The sequence below is a fragment of the Ailuropoda melanoleuca genome, chromosome 16 (genome assembly GCF_002007445.2).
Source record: "Ailuropoda melanoleuca isolate Jingjing chromosome 16, ASM200744v2, whole genome shotgun sequence".
Classification (NCBI taxonomy): domain Eukaryota; kingdom Metazoa; phylum Chordata; class Mammalia; order Carnivora; family Ursidae; genus Ailuropoda; species Ailuropoda melanoleuca.
The window spans coordinates 24,130,635-24,152,306 of record NC_048233.1 but is presented as its reverse complement, the minus strand read 5'-3'; the positions used below and the strand labels follow the sequence as shown (position 1 = coordinate 24,152,306).

At 37.5% G+C, this 21,672-nt stretch overlaps 1 protein-coding gene across 1 annotated transcript in view; it reads left to right on the top strand.

The window, feature by feature from the left end:
- ITPR2 (inositol 1,4,5-trisphosphate receptor type 2) overlaps window positions 1-21,672 on the top strand; it is a 494,278-nt gene that overhangs the window by 328,974 nt on the left and 143,632 nt on the right. The window contains 7 exon segments of the mRNA XM_034646080.1: window positions 662-770; window positions 1,265-1,452; window positions 8,040-8,223; window positions 8,907-9,163; window positions 12,257-12,457; window positions 14,938-15,048; window positions 19,931-20,026. Of these exon segments, the coding sequence (XP_034501971.1) occupies window positions 662-770; window positions 1,265-1,452; window positions 8,040-8,223; window positions 8,907-9,163; window positions 12,257-12,457; window positions 14,938-15,048; window positions 19,931-20,026 (1,146 nt within the window).

Genomic DNA, 21,672 nt, shown 5'->3' with positions numbered 1-21,672 from the left:
GTAGTTTGGATGTTGTGGACATTGCTGCTATAAACATTGGGGTGCAGGTGCCCCTTTGGATCACTATGTTTGTATCTTTTGGGTAAATACCTAGCACTACAATTGCTGGGTCATACGTAGCTCTTTTTTTAACTTCTTGAGGAACCTCCATACTGTTTTCCAGAGTGGCTGTACCAGCTTGCATTCCCACCAGCAGTGTAAGAGGGTTCCCTTTTCTCCTCATTCTCGCCAATGTTTGTTGTTTTCTGACTTGTTAATTTTAACCATCCTGACTGGTGTGAGGTGGTCTCTCATTGTAGTTTTGGTCTTTATTTCCCTGGGCATCACTAATATTCTTAACAACACTAAGACCCTCAGCTTTCAAGGCAATCTTAAATTTACAGTACATAAGTTTTCCTAGTACAATCTATTGTGATTTCCCCAGTACGTTTTGTTGAAAATACTATACTTTATTTCTGGGAGAAGCAAAATCATTATTATTTTCTTGGGAAACATTTGCAAATTTCTGTCTCAGAAAATATTATGCTGTATAAAAATTTTTCCGTGTCTCGCCATCATTGATAAAATGCATTTTAAGTGGCATTTTAATGTACTGATACTTTCCCTTTTCATTAAGAAAAAAAAAACAATAAGAAACACCTTTTCTTATCCTTTATATTAGGGTAACACATTAAGAAAAATACTCCTGAATCGCTACTTTAAAGGAGACTATGGAGTCGGGATGAACGGACACCTGTCTGGAACCTACTGCAAATCTGCACAAGGGGGTGGTAAGACTGATCATTTTCTCATCATTCTGGGGGTTCTGGTCACATGTCTTCACACTGGTGTTATGCTAGCATTTTACTTAAAATAGAACAAATACAAAAAATTCACTCAAAAAGCCCTATTAAAAATCATTGTACAAAATTTTACATTCATAACACAACTGATTTGAACATCTAATTTTGCTCTTTGACTCTGGAAAATAGTAAACTATGTCATAATTTCTTAATATGTAAATTAAGGACAAAAATAAAGCTAGTTTTCTTTTTCTAGAGTATTATTAAGAAAAAATACTTAATTACAGGTGTCATACATTGATTAGAAAGCTATGTTTTTACAAACTTTTGACATTTTTTTAAACCCTAGCTTCTGTGATATTTAATGCTGAAGGGAAAAAATTCCAATGATAAATAATACCCTAAGATCTAAGAATTCTAAAACCTTATGTGCTAATAATGTCTGTAATTAAGATTTACTTATTTCATTGTCCTAATCACAGGGAGCTTTTCTGGACAAGATTCGGATAAGATGGGGATATCAATGTCAGATATTCAGTGTCTGCTGGATAAAGAAGGTGCATCAGAACTTGTCATTGATGTTATAGTGAACACCAAAAATGACAGAATTTTTTCAGAAGGCATTTTACTTGGCATTGCCTTGCTCGAGGGAGGAAATACACAGACTCAGGTACCTCTTTATCATGATGAGCAATACGTTGGCTATTCGTGTTTCTTATTTACTTGTCATAGAAACCAAGGAAAGTAATGTCTTTTTCTTTTCGCTTCTCATGACTATCTTTAAAAAAAACAAAAAACCAACAACCTTGTATCACATTTTCCTTATATTTGATTTACTGTAGAAACTGCAGACCTTCACAAATTATTCAGTGAAGCAGAACATTCCTTAGAAGCTTCCTTTCTGACATTATACCAGAAATTCTGATTTGTTTAGGGAAATTTCAGGCCTACCTTCAGCAGATAAAAACAACATTTTGACTCATCTAAGACTTAAATGTAAAAATAAATAAATACATAAATGCCTCACACCATCTTTGGCATTATAACCGGTTTCAATACCACCCCTCCCAGCACAGCCCCTCCCATTTACTTTTTTTAGACGCTTAGAAGGGCACTTTTACTTGATGCCCAAATCTCCCAGTGCTTATTACCCTGATGCCTCTGAGTAAGTGAATTTTCACTGGTCCGGGAAGAGAAGAACCATTTCATTTGTTCTTTCAGCTCAGGAGTGAGTTGAAAGCAGCCATTTATCTATTCTGCACTCAGGCATCATCACACCCCCATTTCCAGAAGGCACACATTTCACTTTGAAACTCCTACCAAGTGCTCTGGGCTCCACCACTCCAAAGGCAAAACACCTTGGCGGGGGGGAGGGCAGGGGCCTGAGAGCAGAGCCGGGGAGTATTCTCAGAGAACACGCATCTTCCTCCCAGTCCCAACACTCGCTCACCTACTCTTTCTGCGTTTGTCTTGGTTGGAGAAGGAAACTATGCTTACAACTAATTGGAAATTTCAGAATCCACTTTTCCTATTCAGGGCAAATGGAAGCCACATCTAATTGAAAACTAGGATAGTTCCTTTATTAATCCAACAAAGGCAATGAAAAACAGGAGTTTCACTATATCCAACGGCAGGTAGTTTTAGAAAGAAAGGCCTCGTGCACAGCAGATGTCACAGTGACCAGAAAACAAACCGAAACACTGATACTGCTTAATTGAACAACATCTTGACAATTCTTGTGGTATTGAAGCTGCGACACAGATTCCTCTGAGGGAAGTTGGGGAAGTGGGTGGTGGAGGGGTTTGTGTGGGTTTTCTTGGAAAGGGTCTTGTCTTCTACAACCAGAGATTCAGTTGGGACTTTCTAAAGAAATTGTCTAGGCAACTACATAATGTGGGATATAGATTGTCCAGACAGTAGTGAAGGCTTTTTTTATTTTTAATCTCTAGATAGAAGCAATCCTTGCAATTAAAGTGCCTTCCAGATTCCTGTTACTGGACCACGGAGGGTCATCCAATGAGATCATCTTGGACCCTACCTACATATTTACATTCATTTATGTCTGCATATTGCTGCAGAATAAGCCAGCTTCTGCCAGAAAGTGCCTGTTCCACTTTCAAACTCCGACAAGGTCCCTGCACCTCTTTAGAGCCCAAATACTTCTCAGTACTTTTTCATATGATGTTTCTGTGGTAGTTGCCACTGTTGATTTTTATTTGTTTTTGAAACCTTTTCTTTCTTTTTTCCTGTTTTTTAAAAAATTATGTTCAGTTAGCCCACATATAGTACATCGTTAGTTTTTGACGTAGCGTTCAAGGATTCATCAGGTGCGTGTAACAGCCAGTGTTCATCACCACATGTGCCCTTCTTTTTTTTTTTTATTTTTTTTTTTAAGATTTTTATTTATTTATTTGACAGAGACAGAGACAGCCAGCGAGAGAGGGAACACAAGNAAAAAAATTTTTATATTCAGTTAGCCCACATATAGTACATCGTTAGTTTTTGACGTAGCGTTCAAGAATTCATCAGGTGCGTGTAACAGCCAGTGTTCATCACCACATGTGCCCTTCTTAATACCCATCACCTGGTTACCCCATCCTCCCACCCCTCTCTCTTCGGTAATCCTCAGTTTGTTTCCCAGAGTCCAGAGTCTCTCATGGTTTGTCTCCCTCTCTGATNATGTGCCCTTCTTAATACCCATCACCTGGTTACCCCATCCTCCCACTCCTCTCTCTTCGGTAATCCTCAGTTTGTTTCCCAGAGTCCAGAGTCTCTCATGGTTTGTCTCCCTCTCTGATTTTCAACTTAGGTCTTGGTTCACCACTCTCTTCTCGTTTTATCTCCTGCCATTTCTTCTTAGTCTTCTGTGAAAGCTTCTCTTGATCTACTTAACTCTTGAATCCTGACACCTCTCACGTTTCTTTGGGCTCTCCTCTGTTTAGTTTGCTTGTTCCTACAGCCTGACTTATTCATTTCTGCATCTTTAACTTCCATTCTATGCTGATGATTCTCTACTCACTCGATGCACTTCTAGACTCTACATCCAGCTGTCTTCCAGAATGTTTCATGGAATGTCCCACTAGTACCTTAAACNGCCTGACACCTCTCACGTTTCTTTGGGCTCTCCTCTGTTTAGTTTGCTTGTTCCCACAGCCTGACCTCATTCATTTCTGCATCTTTAACTTCCATTCTATGCTGATGATTCTCTACTCACTTGATGCACTTCTAGACTCTACATCCAGCTGTCTTCCAGAATGTTTCATGGAATGTCCCACTAGTACCTTAAACTCAATGTGGCTCAGACTGAATCCACTGTTGTTCTCCATCCACCCACTCCTTCTAATACTTAGCCTCCCTCAGTGATTGGCAGTCCATCCACACAGATGTCTGGCCAGAAGCTTAAAGCCCACCTTGACCTCAGCTAACTCACCCTTACTCCCTTCCTGAGCATCTCATTGAAGGCCAACCTCTGATGATTCTGCCCTGCTAACATCTCTCATATCCACATTCTGCTTTCAGTCTCTGCATAGCCAGCCCTCATTACCCAGGCTTCTTATCTTTTCTGGGCCACAAGGTCTTCCAGGAGGTATCCCTGATCCCAGTTTTGCACTTTTCCAAATTGTTCTCTACTTTGCATGCAAAGGTATCTTTCCAAAAAACCACGTTATTCTCCTGCTTAAAGTCAGTCACTTGCCCTATAAAGGCAGAAACTCCCTAACACAGTCCATAAGATCCTTCATGATTTCCTCTCTTCACATTTTCCTTTCTTTTTCCACCTCCTCCCTCCTCCATCCTCTTTCCTGTGCATCAGCTATACTGAGCTCTTCGTAGTTCCTCATACATGTCATATTATTTCTCACATTGCTTTCTCCTCTAGGAGGATCTGACTCATGAACTTCTCTTGGAAGCCTTTTCCGATCCCATGTCCCTCTAGGCAGAGTTGTCCACTAATTCCTGCATGCCCCTGCTGTATCCTGCAGATGTCTTCAGTGGCCTTTCTGCCACTTGATTGTGCCTTTTCATGGGTGTATCAGGCTCTGTCTAGCAAATTATGAATCCTTAACAATTGAGACCACATGGTGTTCATCTTTGCATCCCTTGTTTCTGACACCATGTTTGGCCCAATAAATGTTCAGGAGTGATGGCTGTATGAATAAATGGTTTGAATCAGATTCTACTCCCTTCCCAAAGTCTTCCCCATCTGGCTCGAGCCTTGACAACCACTCCTTTTTCTGAGCTCCCGTAACATTTGCTTTCTTAATATCCATTTGGCCCTCTGCCTATGCTATTTTGTTTTGTTGTTATTTGAATGACATTTTGCCTCTCCAATTAAATTTCATCTTTCTCAAAGTAGATCATGTCCTATTTCTTCTAGCTACAGTGCTTTATCACCATTCAGCAAATATTTTCTGATGAAATAGCATTAAATTATTTTTGTTTATGAAAGCCTTTTTNTTGCCTCTCCAATTAAATTTCATCTTTCTCAAAGTAGATCATGTCCTATTTCTTCTAGCTACAGCGCTTTATCACCATTCAGCAAATATTTTCTGATGAAATAGCATTAAATTATTTTTGTTTATGAAAGCCTTTTTTGAAGATAGGTTATGACAATGTCATTTACTAGCCAGCCCCTATTTCGGTTTGTCAGTTTTCTACATCACTGTATAACCCAGATAGCGGCTATGTGCTCCCATCTCTAAAAGGTCTCACTGAGGTCAGCTTGAATCCTATTTCTTGCCCTTGGGCAGTCCAAAACGCACTCCTCCCCGAGATTCCTGCCAGTCCCAGGGGTGGGGAGGGGGCAGCACAGGTTTACATTCTCACAGTGCCCTTAGGCACTAATGCTTGACAGCCCTACCTTTCTAGCTACATAAGCCAATTTATATATGTAATATACATTATTAAAGATTGGTTGAAGGGGAGCAGAAGGGAGATACTAGCATGTAACTTTGAACTGAACACTAATAATAACACTAATAAAAGTAATGCCTGCTAAATACCAGGCACTGTTTTTCGTGCTTTCCATGTACTGACTTGGTTAATTCTCACAACAACTGATGAGGTAACATATGTTATCTCATCTTACCAAAGAAGGAGATAGACAGTCTAAGCTCCTTATTGAGCTCACATGGCTAGTTACAGATAGAGTCAGGACTCAAACCCATGCAGTCTGGCTCCAGGGTCCATGCTCTTTTTTTTTTTTTTGGTGACCCATTAGCCTTGGTTCCTGAAAAAACCTCAGAGTTTCCCTTTATACTCTGAAGCTCATGGAAGTAGTTTTCTAATCAAAAACTGTATCTTTCACGAGAGAAATCCTTATGCTGCCTGTTGAGATTATATACACACATATATAAAACATGCTTTTTATCTTTATTAAAGTCATACTGTTCAGCTTTGTAGTGCCCCAGTTTTAAAAAGGTGGAGTCTGTGTAAGTAACCTGTTATTTTGAGCTTAAGAGGTTGTTTTAATAACTTTAATGATTTAGAGTCAGAGAATCTAGATTTAAATCCTAGCTTTACCACCTACTACTTATGTGATATTGGGCAAGTCATTTACTTTACTAAACTTTATCTTAGTTGATCTGTAAAATGGAAATAAGAATACTTATTATTTATCACTCAGTTGTACTGAAAGTATCAATGAGATAATGTATTTCAAGGAACTAAATAAATCATAAAACTTTGTTTTAATAGAGCCACAAAGTTCCTGTAACTTCCTCATTAATATATTGGAACCTCCTTTCACCTTCTAACCTGATTATATTGGAAATATTAGAGTACAAGCATCAGCTTAATTTGTGGGACTGGAGAGGTCTGTAAGTGCTGCGTTTATCCTTTGAATTAACAGAAACAGCTTCACTGTTTCACTGTAGTTGCTATGGTTACTGTGACTTTTTGCCCTGCTTTCTTGAGGGGTTGCTAGCCTTCTGCTTAGAGCTTCCCCTTGTAGGTATGAAGCCGACTCCTAGGCTTCATAAATTGCTCTGTACGCACACATTGCCTGTATTGAAAATTGCAGGACAGGCATCCATTTCAAGACCTGATGTCATTAGAGTCTTATCTGAAAGTCCCAGGACCTGTGGGTCATGGTTCCTGGCATTCTTTTAGGATAGCCTATGTATGGGAGCCAAACTCACCAAAATTGTCTGTTTATATTTAATGGATTATGGTTCAATTGTACTTGATCTGGGAGTCATTGTTTTTCGTATGTTTTCTTCACACTGTCTCTCATCAAGGTTATATAACTGTCTTTTAATCAGTACAGTTACTAGAATTATTATCTTTATTAATTTTTTTACTTTATTTCTCTTGTATATATTGTGCCTATCCCATGATTTTCATATTAGTAACAGACAATTTCCCCACCCAGGACAAATTCTGTCTTCTCTGGAGTGTACCACCTTTCCCATCTCCTACCTCTTCTGGATACTTCCATAAGTCACTAAGCAGACAGTGATTAGGCAGATATTTTCAAGGTTCAGTATTTCTACCACTCACTATGATATATTTTATCATCATTTTGGTGTTGAATCCTTTCTACATCATTATTCACTCCTAAAGCAGAATCCGTTTCAGACATTTTATGGCAGGCTTGTCCTAGACCCCATGCAGAGCAATGTAGCTAATGAAGTACCACAAAGCTTAGTGCCTGTCTATCAGTGGGTTCCTCTGAGTGAGGCTGCCATGGCAACACATTCTAAATTAAATGTACTGTAATTTAGATAAAGAGAAAAATAACTCCTTGTAACTCTGTGTAAACTCACATTTACACAGGATGGTCATTGGATTAGTGGCTGTTTTCCACTCTAGGTGACAAACTCAGGAGGGCAGGGATTGTGGTGGCTTTTCCTTTTCGTTCTATCCCTAGTAGCTGACAGGGCCTGGCACATAGTAGGCACTCAATAAATATGTGTTGAATCAAGAATGGGTTTATAGTAATATAAAAAATCAAGGGGCTCTTTGCATACAACTTCTTACAGTGCCCTTGTAAATTTTTAAAATAAAATCATCAGTAAGGATGAATGCAATAACAGGAAAATATATTGGATTTTAGCGGAAAGTGCTAAGCAAATACAAGCTATTATGAGTATATGCTAAATAGTACAGGAGACTGGTAAAAGCTGCTAATTTATGAAATAATAATGGGCAGCGCATTAAGTGTGTGCTTTTATCCATGATGTTTATGTTTATTTCAAGCACACAAGCACTATTTTTCTCTCCTTAGGCATTAATATATTAAAATACGTTTTCTTGCAGTATTCCTTCTATCAGCAGTTGCATGAACAAAAAAAGTCAGAAAAATTCTTCAAAGTTCTGTATGACCGAACGAAGGCTGCTCAGAAAGAGATAAGATCAACAGTGACAGTTAACACCATAGACTTAGGGAACAAAAAAAGGGATGATGACAATGAATTGATGACGTCTGGTCCACGAATGAGAGGTAAAGAAATATTTCAGTACTTGGGGGAAGAGAGAACAGAAAGTCACACAACTTTTAAGTCTCACTGATCTTTGTCATCTCACTTACCTTAGTCTCATTATCCCAACTGTGGTTCTGTGTACGGAGCTCCATTCTTAAATTGTTATGGCCATGGGGCTGACCCTGAAACAGCTGTGCAGGACCAAACTCAAACAAGGTGTTATCGGTGCAAAGCAACTAGTGACATGAGACTGTTTGGCTTCATTGTGGAATGCACAGTAAAGAGCCAATTGCCCAAACCTTTGGAGTGTTCGTGAAGTCCAGACTTTAAGAACAGAAATTACAGCACCATACCCTAATGAAAGATTCTTGGTCATTGGCAAAGTATATACAAATCATATAAACATTAAGGTTTTGAAGTTTGCCCTGTTTTTCCCACCTTCTTGTATTCAAGAATTCTCATACTTTATCGGAAAGGCACGAGCCCTTCTAAAATTGGCGAAGCATTAAGATCTTTTTTTTTTAATGTCCTGTGCAAATTTAATATTTTAGTTTCTCCTTCAGATTGTTTTGGAGAAATTATTGCACCTCGTGTCAAATGATTTTTAATTCAATTGTTAGAGAATTTGAGTAATTGGTTGTCTTGTTTTTTAATTAGCAAAAGGAAGTTAATTCAGAAATATAAGAGTGCTGTTTTATTTCAGTAAGAGATTCATCATTACTTTTGAAAGAGGGAATGAAAGGGCAACTAACAGAAGCTTCTTCGGCAACGTCCAAAGCATACTATGCGTACCGAAGGGAAATGGATCCAGAAATAGACATCATGTGTGCGGGATCGGAAGTGGGAAACGCTGAGGAAAATTCTGCGGAGGAAGTAGCAATGAGTCCTGCGATTGCCATCATGCAGCCCATACTGAGGTTTCTTCAGTTGCTCTGTGAGAATCACAACAGGGAACTGCAGGTATTTGTTCTACTTTGCGTAAAAGCTGAGAAGACAGCCTATGATTGTAGGTAACTAAATTCAAATAAAACTGGGGGTAGGGGATGGGATAGGCTGGTGATGGGTAGTAAGGAGGGCACTTATTGCATGGTGCACTGGGTGTTATGTGCAACTAATGAATCATCGAACTTTACATCAGAAACCAGGGATGTACTGTATGGTGAATAACATAATAAAAATATTATTATGGAAAAAAAAACTAGTGTGTCGTTTTGGAGAGATCATCAATAAAACCAATAGTGTTCTTCTGAGTTGGGAAGAAACATTTGTATCTAAGTGAAGAAAAATGAAGGGAAAATTCCTTTATGCATGAAAAAATCAGGCTCATATATTATCGTCCTTCACATCCACAACTCACATCTTTTTAGCCTCAATTAGCATCATCTAATCCTAGTATTTTGGTATTTGTTGAGGAAGGTCACATTTGCCTCATCTATACCTTTTTCATAGTCTTTTTTTTAAGGATTTATTTATTTTTTAGAAAGAGGGGGACAGGGGCAGAGGGAGAGAGAGAGAATTTCAAGCAGACTCTCTGCTAAGCATGGAGCCCAACTCAGGGCTTGATCTCAAGACCCTGAGATCGTGACCTGAGCCAAAAGCAAGAGTCAGATGCTTAGTCAACTGAGCCATGCAGGCGCCCCTGCCTTTCATGGTTTTATAGATACTGGGACTTTAATCATTTCCAACTCAATTCATATATCTTGAGTGAGGATACAGACTATATTTATATGTCTTCATTAGAAACAGTTAATATAGAAGAGGATTTTTTAGGACAGTAAAGGTTGATACCTTTGTAGATGAATATAGTCCTGGTCTTACATCTTCTTTGGGACATTTTTCTTTGTCAAATGGATGGACTGAGGGGCACCTAGGAATTTTGGCCTTTTGTTTTTTGCATTATTTGTGCATTGCTTATGTCACATGGTGTAACTACACGAACGGTGAAATCGTCTCTAAGAGCACATATTCAGGACTAGGGAGAGCAGAGTTTGAAGCTGTGTTCTCTAGTGAGAGCCTAGAGTGGAGGTGTTCTGAATTGGTAAGAGATGGTAGATTCACACAAATTGAATTAAATATCCTCTAAGGAGAGGAGAAGCTCAGGAATTTGTGACTGGTAGAAACTGTGAGTCTTGTGGGCCACCCTACCACAATGTGAGAGGGCTGCTGCCGAGCTGTGGTAGGCAAAGGCTACTTCCAGAGGGAGGATGCTGGGATGCACCTACATGCTTGTCCTGATTCATTTGGTCTGTCTATGTAGGAGAGAGATAGATAGTATCTGATCAAATGTTTTTCTAATAGGAGTGTGGGATCAAGCAATTTGGAAAATGCTCTTACAAAACAGTTTTGGGGCACTCGGGAGTCTCAGTTAAGTGGCCAACTCTTGGTTGCAGCTGGGGTGGTGATCTTAGGGTCATGAGATCAAACCCCACATTGGGCTCTGCAGTCAGCGGGGAGTCTGCTTGATATTCTTTCCCCCTCCCTCCCCTTCCCCCTCTGCTCCTCCCCTCCACTTGCAAGCTCTTCCTCTCTCTCTTGAATAAATAAATAAAATCTTTAAAATAGTTTTGTTTTAATAGAATAGATGGTAGAATTATTCACAATAGCTAATATGTGGAAGCAACCCAGTGTCCACCGACTGATGGGTATACAAAATGTGGTATATGCGTATAATGGAATATTAGTCAGCCTCACAAAGGGAGGAAATTATGACATGTGCTACAGCATGTATGATCCTTGAGACATTATGCCTCAAGTGAAATGAATTAGTCACAAAAAGACAAATACTGCGTGATTCTATTTATATGACATACTTAGAGCAGTCAAAACGAGAGAGACAAAGTAGAGTAGTGGTTGCCAGGGGGAGGGAGGAGGGACAAATGAGGAGTTGTTAATAGGTACAGAGTTTTAGTTTTACAAGATGAAAAGAGTTCTAGAATTGGACGATGGTGATGGTAGCTCAACATTATGAATATATTTAATACCACTAAACTGTACACTTAAAGGTGTTTAAGATAGTAAATTTTATGCCATAATAAAAAACTGGGAAGAAATCACACACAAAAACTTAAAAAAAAAAAAAAGAAAATTGTGGAAATAAATTCAAATAAGTAAATTAAATAATAAATTAAATTAATAAAAATAAGTAATAAGTAAAAATAAAAGTTTCCCTCTCTGCTTACCTTTCACTAGGTTTACTGCTCCAAAGAAATTACTGTTAACAGATTGTACTTCCTTCCAGGGATTTTTATGCACATAGAAGCAAATTGATCTGTACATGTAAACTCTTTTTTAAAAATGCAGATTTTGTAATGTTCCCTCAAGTTACTTTTCATTTAGTAATACACCGTAGTACTAGATTTTGTTTATATCAGTACATATTGAAGTACTGCATTTTTATAGCTTTGCAATATTCCAGTGTTTGGATGTACTATTACTTGTTAAATCAGTCGCATTATGATAGATATGGTATGGTTTCCAGTTTTTGCTATTATAAGCAGTGTGCAGTGAACCTTTTTGTAGTCGTGTGTATGCATCGTATATATATATGTGTGTGTATGTATATATAGATGTTATACATATTATATGTAATAACTTAGGTGGTGTAACTGTATGTTAACTGAGTATTTCAATAGGTGCTTCTGAGTTGCCCTCCATAATGGTTTTTTCGTTTACCGTTTGAAACTGCACTGTTTATAAGGGGTCATTTACTTAAAAATTGCTTCTTTCCCTGATGAACTTCTTTCTAGTTTCTTGTTTCCTTCTCCTTTTTCTACTACTTTTTTTTTTTTTGCCTTCTCCAGATAGTTATAAGATAATGACATTGTTATGAACTATACTGATAAATTTAGATTCTTGAGGAAAGAACTTAAGGCTTTTTTCTTAAACCTAGGGGGAGCTTTAATAAACGTGAACCCTCTCTTACAAAGAGCAATTCCATTCCACATTGCCATAGGGTTATTTTTGAGTCAGAAAAACACACATAGTGAGAGAGCTAAAAGCAATTAGCACAGTGATTTCTTTTAACTCCTCAGGTATATTTTCTTTTGCCTTCAGAACTTCTTGAGGAATCAAAACAACAAAACAAATTATAACCTGGTCTGTGAGACCCTTCAGTTCTTGGACTGCATTTGTGGAAGTACCACGGGTGGCCTGGGCCTGTTGGGTCTCTACATCAATGAGAAGAATGTAGTGCTGGTCAACCAGACTCTGGAGAGCTTGACGGAGTATTGCCAGGGCCCATGCCATGAAAATCAGGTAACCGTGAAAGCAGTTCTTCACGCAGAAGTATTCATGACTAATTAGCAAAAGGATCACACTGGTGAAGGAGCCAAGCTTTGTCTACATGTAAAGGATCTTTCTTCTTGCTTTGCCAGATATTTTTACTTTTCTCACGAAACTTACAAAGACTGAATTCTAGACTAGCAAATACTATGCCCTATTTTTATTTAATTTCATCGTAAAAGAAAATTCCCATGAAAATGTTCCAGATAAAAATCAGACCTACCGAAAAGAGTGAAATGTGTTTCTTCACCGTTGCTCAGTTTTCATCTTTAGCGACTCTTTCCCAGGATTTGTGGAATACCCTCCCTTTGGCTTCTCCCACTCCACTGCAGTGTGTAGTATCCATTATCTCCTTTATACTCACAGTAAGCTTATGACAATTATGAAATAGGTCTTATTGTTCCCATGTTGTGGATGAATAGGTTCTGACTCAGAGATCAACTGATGTTCCACGGTCTCGGAGCGACAGAATCGGTATATTGTAGAGCCATTCTTAAAACTCAGGACTTTTGATGGCGTCTAAATAGAGTGGTCTTTTGACTGCATTACATTTTCAAGGGTAAAATTTCACCTTTCTCTTCCAGAATGTTTGCCTGATTCCATTTTCTCAGATATCAAGGACACATTGTGGGCATAGAAGACAGGACACTTGAGCTAGTAAAGAGAGGGGAGTCACCCTAGAGTTTATTAATTGACTGTTCATATCCACTTAAGTGTTACGGGGCTATCATTGCAAGCATGGATTCAGCCTGGAAGAAAGAGTTTTCAAGTGGTTTTCTGGATATAAATCTTAAAGAAGCCATTGAGCCCAAATATCCATGCATAACATAGAAAAGAAGTGAAAAAAAAAAAACCATGCTGCTTTTCTATTGCAAATTATGACATATGCACACACATATGTATAATCATGTACACACATATGCATACATAGGTCTGTAGAATAAAACTCAACAATTACTGACATAAAGAATTTGTTGTGAGGATACTTCCCCCCTCTGTAATGTGCATGTTTCCTGGTAAAAGAGTTTGCAGATTTTGCCCTGGATTTTCCTGGATTATATTTCAGTCTCTTAGGGTAATGATACAAGAAAACAACTGTTCATTTAAAGTGAAGGTAAAATATACAAATTTGGAGACTTGGTTTTGTTGTTGGTAAAAAACATATATATCTACGATATCAAATACATATTCCCCACTTTTGGTCCTATAAAAGGATGAAACTGAGTTTTGAAATTAATTTACTAAGTCAGGTAAATTCTAAAAGTAAAAACTAATACTAAAATAACATGATAAAATAGTGATCAATAATGATAATAAATGTGAATCCCACATACTCTAAAAATATACTTAATTTGAACCCCAACCTCTGAAAATGTGTGGGAGAAAAGATGGTTACCAGAAAATTCCAGAAATGATCTGCAAATCGATTCCCTCTAAGTCTAGCAAGTGTCTTAATAATCAGAAGAACCTCAGGAAATGTGGAAGATGGATGGAAGACACCTTTCCTTGGGGGAGTAAAAAATTTTTTGTGCAAAGGGACAAATGAAGCCCATTCTAAAAGATAACAGTCATTTCAGAGTTACCTTAAGTTTACTCTTTCTCATTTAACTCACCTGGCTTTCCCTTTTTCAAACCCCTTGACGCTGGCTTCTGCATGGTAACGTGTAGTTCCACAAATTCCAACCCACAAGTTTCTGATTTTCAAGTTCTATCCATCGAGTTAAGTTCAGGTTCCTAGCACAATAGACCCCAACCTTCAAAGCACTGATTAGCTCTCAGGATGTTTTATAAACTTTCCTCAAGTCAGGTCCCTGTATAAATCATTCAGGTTTAAAGGAATCTGCAGAGCTTGTCCTCAACCACCATACTTGACAGATATCCCCAAAACATTAGAAGGCACCTGTCTTTCTTGTCTACTGCCCCCCAGCAGGTGCAGCTGCGGCACATGTGGCTCACTTAGCATTGAGTAGCTGCTAAACTGACACGCTGAATCAGTGCCAATGACATTGACTTACAAACCTCCGACACACAGTGGGCACTCCATTCATAAATGGGAATATTCTCTTAGCCAGGAGAGATCAGATCATAAAACTCTGAATTTAAGGCACTCCTCTATTGGAGGGCATATTAGAATTTGTTGACGGAAAGGGTATTAACTTAATTCTTGAAATTCTTTGAAATTCCATAAAAGTGCTTCATTTTAAATGATACCTATTTACACACATTGTCTCTTGCAGTGTTCTGCATTCAAAGGCATTTAATCAGTACTAATCAATTAAAAGATTCAATATGAAAGAATAAGTCAAATTTAAACCGTTGACTTAATCTCAAAGTTACATCTTAATTCTGTTTTAAGGTCAAAAAACTGAGGTGACTGTTCTTTCATGTCAGATGATTTCTAGTGGTTTTATGTTGTAAATAAAACATTGCTTGGTAAACATTTTGTTTTCTAGACATGTATTGCTACCCATGAATCAAATGGGATTGATATCATCATTGCTTTGATTCTAAATGACATAAACCCTCTTGGTAAATATCGAATGGATCTGGTGCTCCAACTAAAGGTAAGGTAAATCCATTATTCAGGGGAGGGGAAAAGTGACATTTTCTATATAAAACTGCCTTTCAGAATTGACTCTGACTCTTCAAGTAGTTCTTGTAAAAACCCAGGTATTATCATCTGTTCAGCTAATGAATTGACAGAAAGGAATAGTGAAAGTACAATGTGTACTAAATCCCTAATAAACGTCAAATAAGCTTTGAGGTCATGTGCAGTTGGAGGGTACTTTACTGAAAGTCCTTGTAAGTAGCCACTTTGCTTCACTACTTCTCTCTGTTTTTATTTCATATTTTATCATATGAAGGAAGAAAAGGTGTTAAACATTCATTATGCCATATATTATTATTATTATTTTTAAATATTTTATTTATTTATTCTACAGAGATAGAGACAGCCAGCGAGAGAGGGAACACAAGCAGGGAGAGTGGGAGAGGAAGAAGCAGGCTCATAGCGGAGGAGCCCGATGTGGGGCTCGATCCCATAACACCGGGATCACGCCCTGAGCCGAAGGCAGACGCCCAACCCCTGTGCCACCCAGGCGCCCCTCATTATGCCATATATTATTAATCCATTTGACTACAGAATTCTATGTAGCAAGTACCAATGATTTAGACCATGTAAAAGAAGGGCTGCATTTTAGTTTCACGGCTCTCTTCTCTCAAAAAGTTGTTTTCTTTTCCATCAGAATCTTGTTTTTTTTTGTCAAATACTATAAGCGATCTTCACACTCCCTTTGAGAAGCTGCTTTAACTGAAGCTGTGCACATACTTCCCAGTAGTTCCATTTATCAGCACTCAGGAAGAAAGTGGAATTTAAAAAAATTTCTCCAACTTATTCTTTAAATGGAAATAGACAAGTGAATATACACAGGAAGCTATATAAATCCCAAATCCAAAGACACAATATTCAATATAGATGAATTATTAAAGACCACATTACTGTGGTTAGTGTTAAAGAGGTAAAAAAAAAAAATCATTGGTTAAATGCAATTTTTCTGTAAAGACAGGTCCATCCAATATCAGAGCAAATTCTTTTTTTCTTTTTTTTTTTTTTTTTGGAGAGAGCACATGTGTGAGTAGGGGTGGGGGCTCAGAGGGACAGAGAGAGAGAAACTTTTTTTTTTTAAAGATTTTATTTATTTATTTGACAGAGAGAGAGAGACAGCGAGAGAGGGAACACAGCAGGGGGAGTGGGAGAGGAAGAAGCAGGCTCCCAGCGGAGCAGGGAGCCTGACGCAGGGCTCGATCCCAGGACCCTGGGATCATGCCCTGAGCAAAAGGCAGACGCTTAATGACTGAGCCACCCAGGCGCCCCAGAGAGAGAGAGAATCTTAAGCAGACTCTGCACTGAGTGTGGAGCCTGTGGGGGGCTCAATCTCATGACCCTGAGATCATGACCTGAGCCAGAAGCATGAGTTGGACACTTACCCGACTCAACCACCTAGGTGCCCCTAACAAATATAATTAACTTTAAACTTTGTATCAGTAAATTTATGGCCAGAGAGAATAGGAATGATATTTTTATAATTTGGTTTCTAAATATAGATTTAGATGTATAATGGAATGTACATATATCCTAATTATGTGAAGATTGTGCTAGGGCTCCTAATAAGCAAATGTTTCTTTCCATAGACAAGGAAAGACAAGGTGAATTTTTATTTTTTTCACTGTTTTCATTGGCAATATGTATAAGCCTTGGGTCTTTCTGTACATAGAATAGAACAAAGGTGATCCTTATGTAGATTGAACTTGTGTCCCTTTCCTCATTAGCATCATGCTTTTGTTAGTGAAGCAGCCTCAGCCTATGTGACAGACAGCTTAGGTTGAGTTAGTAGAAAAGTGTTCATTTCGTCTTAAATTCAATCTTTAATCATAATTCGTAAAGAAAGAACATACAGAAGCCTTGGCCTTTGGTTCTTTAAATCCTTTATTGGCCTAAAGACTGTACCTTTAAATCTCATTTTTAATTAATATAACTTAATGGAAGAAAATACTGAGTGATTCATTTATTTATTCATTCATTCATTTATTCATTTGAGAGGGGAGGGGCAGAGGGAGAGGAAGAGGGAGAAAGAGAATCACAAGCAGCCTCCCCGCTGAGCACTCAGTGGGGCGTGGGGCTTGATCCCACAACCTTAAGATCATGACCGGAGCTGAACCCAAGAGTCAGACGCTTAGCTGACTGAGCCACCCAGGAGCCCTGTGATTCATCAATTTAAAACAAAGTATTAAAAAAAAAAAATAAAACCAAGTATAGACATACAGATTATTTACAGATCCAAATATCTGTAAACAACTAAATGATGGGGTATTACTTAACAGTACATAGGTATTTTTAGCTATTCAAATGAAAATGCTTTTTTGAAAAAGGACTACTTAAAATCTCATTTGTTACTAACCACTATTTACATATATCTTTTCGAAATGTGACGTTGGCTAAATCCAGGTATATATAAAATACCAGGTGAATGGATTTGACTTGAAATATTTAAAATACGGTCTTCTACTTAAAGAACAAGGCATGTGTACCTTTCTAAACAATCTATGAAGCTTTGTATATAATGGCCAATATGAGAACAAGGCTTATAAAGCAATAATATATATTGGCAGATTTTAGGGGGCTTGCATGGGTAGAATGCTTTTAATCATAAATTCTCCATAACATTAAAGAGTAAGTCATATTAAAAAATGCTACATTAAGGTTTATTGTGTATCATTCATCCTTACATTTAATTGCCTAATCATTTATGCCTTCATTTATAATTTTAAGTATACTTAACTGTATATACTCATTTACTATGAAGGCTTATGCATTTTTTTCATGCATATGTCTTGTCCTTTAATTTTTAATTTACATTTCATGCCTGATCTGTGACTGCAAAGTTTTGAATTTGTAAATAGGTATTTTTTTTTTAAAGGTCTCTAGCTTCCTTTGGAAGAAAATCTTCTTTTAACATCGACACACACATTTGATTTCTTAGTGTATATAGGCTCTTGTACTTTCAATTTGATTCAGATTTCAGGTCATTTACAAGATTTCTGTTCTTTCAACATAGTGTAAAAAGAAGACTGATTGGAAAAAAATCATATTACCAATGGTATTCTGAAATTGGACGTATTTTTAAGCTATTATGTATCAGGCCTGCTAAGTGAGGTTCATTAGACAATACTGTTAGTGTTGCCCAGGTTTTAGCTTTGAATTCTGTGGGGTCAGTTCAGATTGCTCTGAGGATTTAAGTTCTCCACTAATCCTAGAACCTTATTATTTTAGGTATGTTGTTTGTATAAGATGCTAGATTATAAAAATGGATTTTAGGATTGGTACAAATCTGCAAAAATTGAAGATGGACCAGAAAAAAATAATGCCACTTCCCTTACAAAATACTAAATTTTTTTTTCAGGGTGGGTCAGTGATATTGCTACCGTCATCATTAGACATCATTGCTCCTAATCTTAGTCATTTAAAGATAGTCTTTAGGCTGCACTCCTAAAAGAACAAAATAGAATTTGGTATTTAGCTACTCAGTAAAATTAATTTGTATAAATTTAACACATTTTATGTGGTGAATGTCTGCATACATCAAACAGCTGATTCACTTCAAGTTTTTATCCTACAAGATGTTAATTTTGAGTCACTGAGAAACATCTTAAAGCCATTTGACTTTACTGCTCTTGTGCTCCTATCAAAGACTGTGTGTGGAGCTTGAGATTTTTATCTAAATAAATATTGCAAAAACACTGTAGAACTGTCTCCCAGGTGGTTTTTATCATTTCACAGTTTGCCACAATTCTGGGGCGGTGCTATTGAAAACAGTGTAAAGAAACATCTTTCCAAATATTGAGGATATTGTGCTTTGTGTAATGAGACTTTCTATAATTCTTTGGATTATAAATCAACTCAATCAGAAACATTAATGGTATCTACAGTTTAAATGTTTGAGAATATATATTATAAACCAAAGCAGAGGGGCGCCTGGGTGGCACAGCGGTTAAGCGTCTGCCTTCGGCTCAGGGCGTGATCCCGGCGTTATGGGATCGAGCCCCACGTCAGGCTCCTCCACTATGAGCCTGCTTCTTCCTCTCCCACTCCCCCTGCTTGTGTTCCCTCTCTCGCTGGCTGTTCTATCTCTGTCAAATAAATAAATAAAAAAATCNTTAAAAAAAAAAAAAAAAAAAAAAAAAAAAAAAAAAAAAAAAAAAAAAAAAAAAAAAAAACCAAAGCAGAAACATCAAAGACAACATAAACTATTTTTAATCTCTATTAAACAAAATATTATTCTTCTACAACCCAGATGGTAAACATGTTGCATATATACTGCCATGGAGTTCCACCTGTAAACTATTATCAGTAAATTTTTTTTTTACTTCTAACTCACGAGTTTAAAATTTTATAGATTAATTCTCAGTAATTATTGCTCAGATTTATTTAAAATTTTGATATGCTAATATGTATTCATGTTTCATGTGAAAAACAGTTGTACTAAGTTCTTTAAATTATATACCATTTCTATAAAATACATCATTGATACTGGTTTGCCTTATCATCTTGTTAAAATGGCATCAAGGCAATGTCTATTTAGAAAATGGTGATGGAAAATAGTATATTTTAATGCATTACATATAAAGTCAATTTGTATTTAAAACAGCCTTTTGCCAATATTTAAAATATTCTTTGTAACATACTCTCATGATTCATTATTTTTATTTTGTGTTGACAATGAAGTAAAACCTTCTATATTAAAATGTGAATTAGCTAAATGAAATTAGCAGTTTAAAATTGTGTGTTTTTTAAAAAATGGTCCTGGTAATGTCAATTAAAACAAACGCAGAGATCGTTAATCTATGAACTAGGCTTTCCATGTGCATTAACTCAATCTGTATCTCTAGAACAATGCCTCTAAGCTTTTGCTGGCCATTATGGAAAGCAGACATGACAGCGAGAATGCGGAAAGAATTCTTTTCAACATGAGACCCAGGGAACTGGTAAGAAAGCTTTTGAAACTGTATTAATAATGATCATCCTAAAAAGGATAAATTTGTACTATGCATGTCAGGGAAAAGGGCCAGTGGCTTTCACTGCTCTACCAGAGTATAATGGCACATCACAACTTACCTTTGCAGGTAACCCAGGAGGCCCCATGTTGGCAAAGCCTGTGTGATTTGGGTCCTTACTTCATTGGTTTCATCCACTCTAACCACTTTCCTTAATCAGATTGTCACACTCTGTTAAACTATCTAAAAATTCTTTTTGCCAGAAAAAAATGTTTGCTTTAGTTTGTGTATTGAAATATATGAGAAAGGTGTCTAAAAAATGTTTGTACTCCTCAAAAATTTATTTATATCTCTTTCTGAACAATAAAAATAAAACCAATACCTTTTGTACTTGTTTCTATCAGTGAAATGCTGCACCATGCTTGGCCTAAAGGAAATTATATGAAGACTTGATGGGGATTCCACAGAGATCATTAGTGTGTCTTCTTATTGTAGAAGTGATATTTTCCTCCTCACTTGCATGGAAATTATGAAGTAACATCAGCATGCTTCAAAAGCATTGAGTTTCTTTTTCTTTAATTTTAATTCCAGTATAATTAACATACAGTATTATATTAGTTTCAGGTGCCCAATATAGTAATTCAGCAATTCCATACATCACGACAAGTGCCGTCCTTCATCCCCATCACCTATTTCACCCCGTCCTCCCATCCCTCTCCCCTCTGGTAACCATCCGTTTGTTCTCTGTAATTAAGAGTCAATTTCTCAGGTTGTCTCCATATCTCTTTTTTGTTTTCCTTGAAAAAATTTGTTTTTCAAAGCATTGAGAACACACTCAAACCCATGTAGCCCAGTGGCCCCATGACTGAGTCCCAGTCTCAGGAGCACCACTGTTGATACTATGGGGAGATCCTGTGGAAGGCACTCTTTTGCTCCCTCTTTAAGAGTAAGGAATGGAGCTGAGGAGGGCTGGTAAAGAGAAATGTAAGATGCAGTTTTATTTAACATGTATTTACTGAGAGCCTTATATCTGTAAGGCGGTGAGCTAAGAGAAGCAAGACATTCTGTATTCCTATGGTTAAATGGGGCAATGAGTTACATAATCATTCAACAACAGCGCTATACGAGAGCCCTTTGAAAATACTGTCTCCTCTGCCTGCAACACCTTTATCTCATCACGCGCTGCCTTCTGCGGCTCACCATCAGTCTGTTGCCTGAGTTCATGCCCCTGCTCTGTGCTCACTTAGTGCCTCACCCTTAGTGTGGCTGTGGGACTATTGTGTTCACCTCTTGATGTGCTGACTCTCCCACTGGACAGTAAGTTCCTAGAGGGCACATACTGCGTTATACCCACTGTTGGGTCTTCAGTGCAGAGGACAACATCCAGCTTCATTTGTCCCTGTTACCTAGTGGGCGCTTAATAAATAATGGATGGTTGTCAGGGTTCCAGAGTCTCCTAATTCGTGGGAACTTTGACATTGCCAACATTCAAATATCAAAGCAAAATTTTTCAAGGAAGACAGAAAATATCGTAGGAAAATACTTTCACATTCATATAGATTAAGACATTTTCCAAGGCCATTTTCATTAATAGTTCTTTTATACTCTTCAAGTCTTAGGAAGTGTTCCGGTTTTTA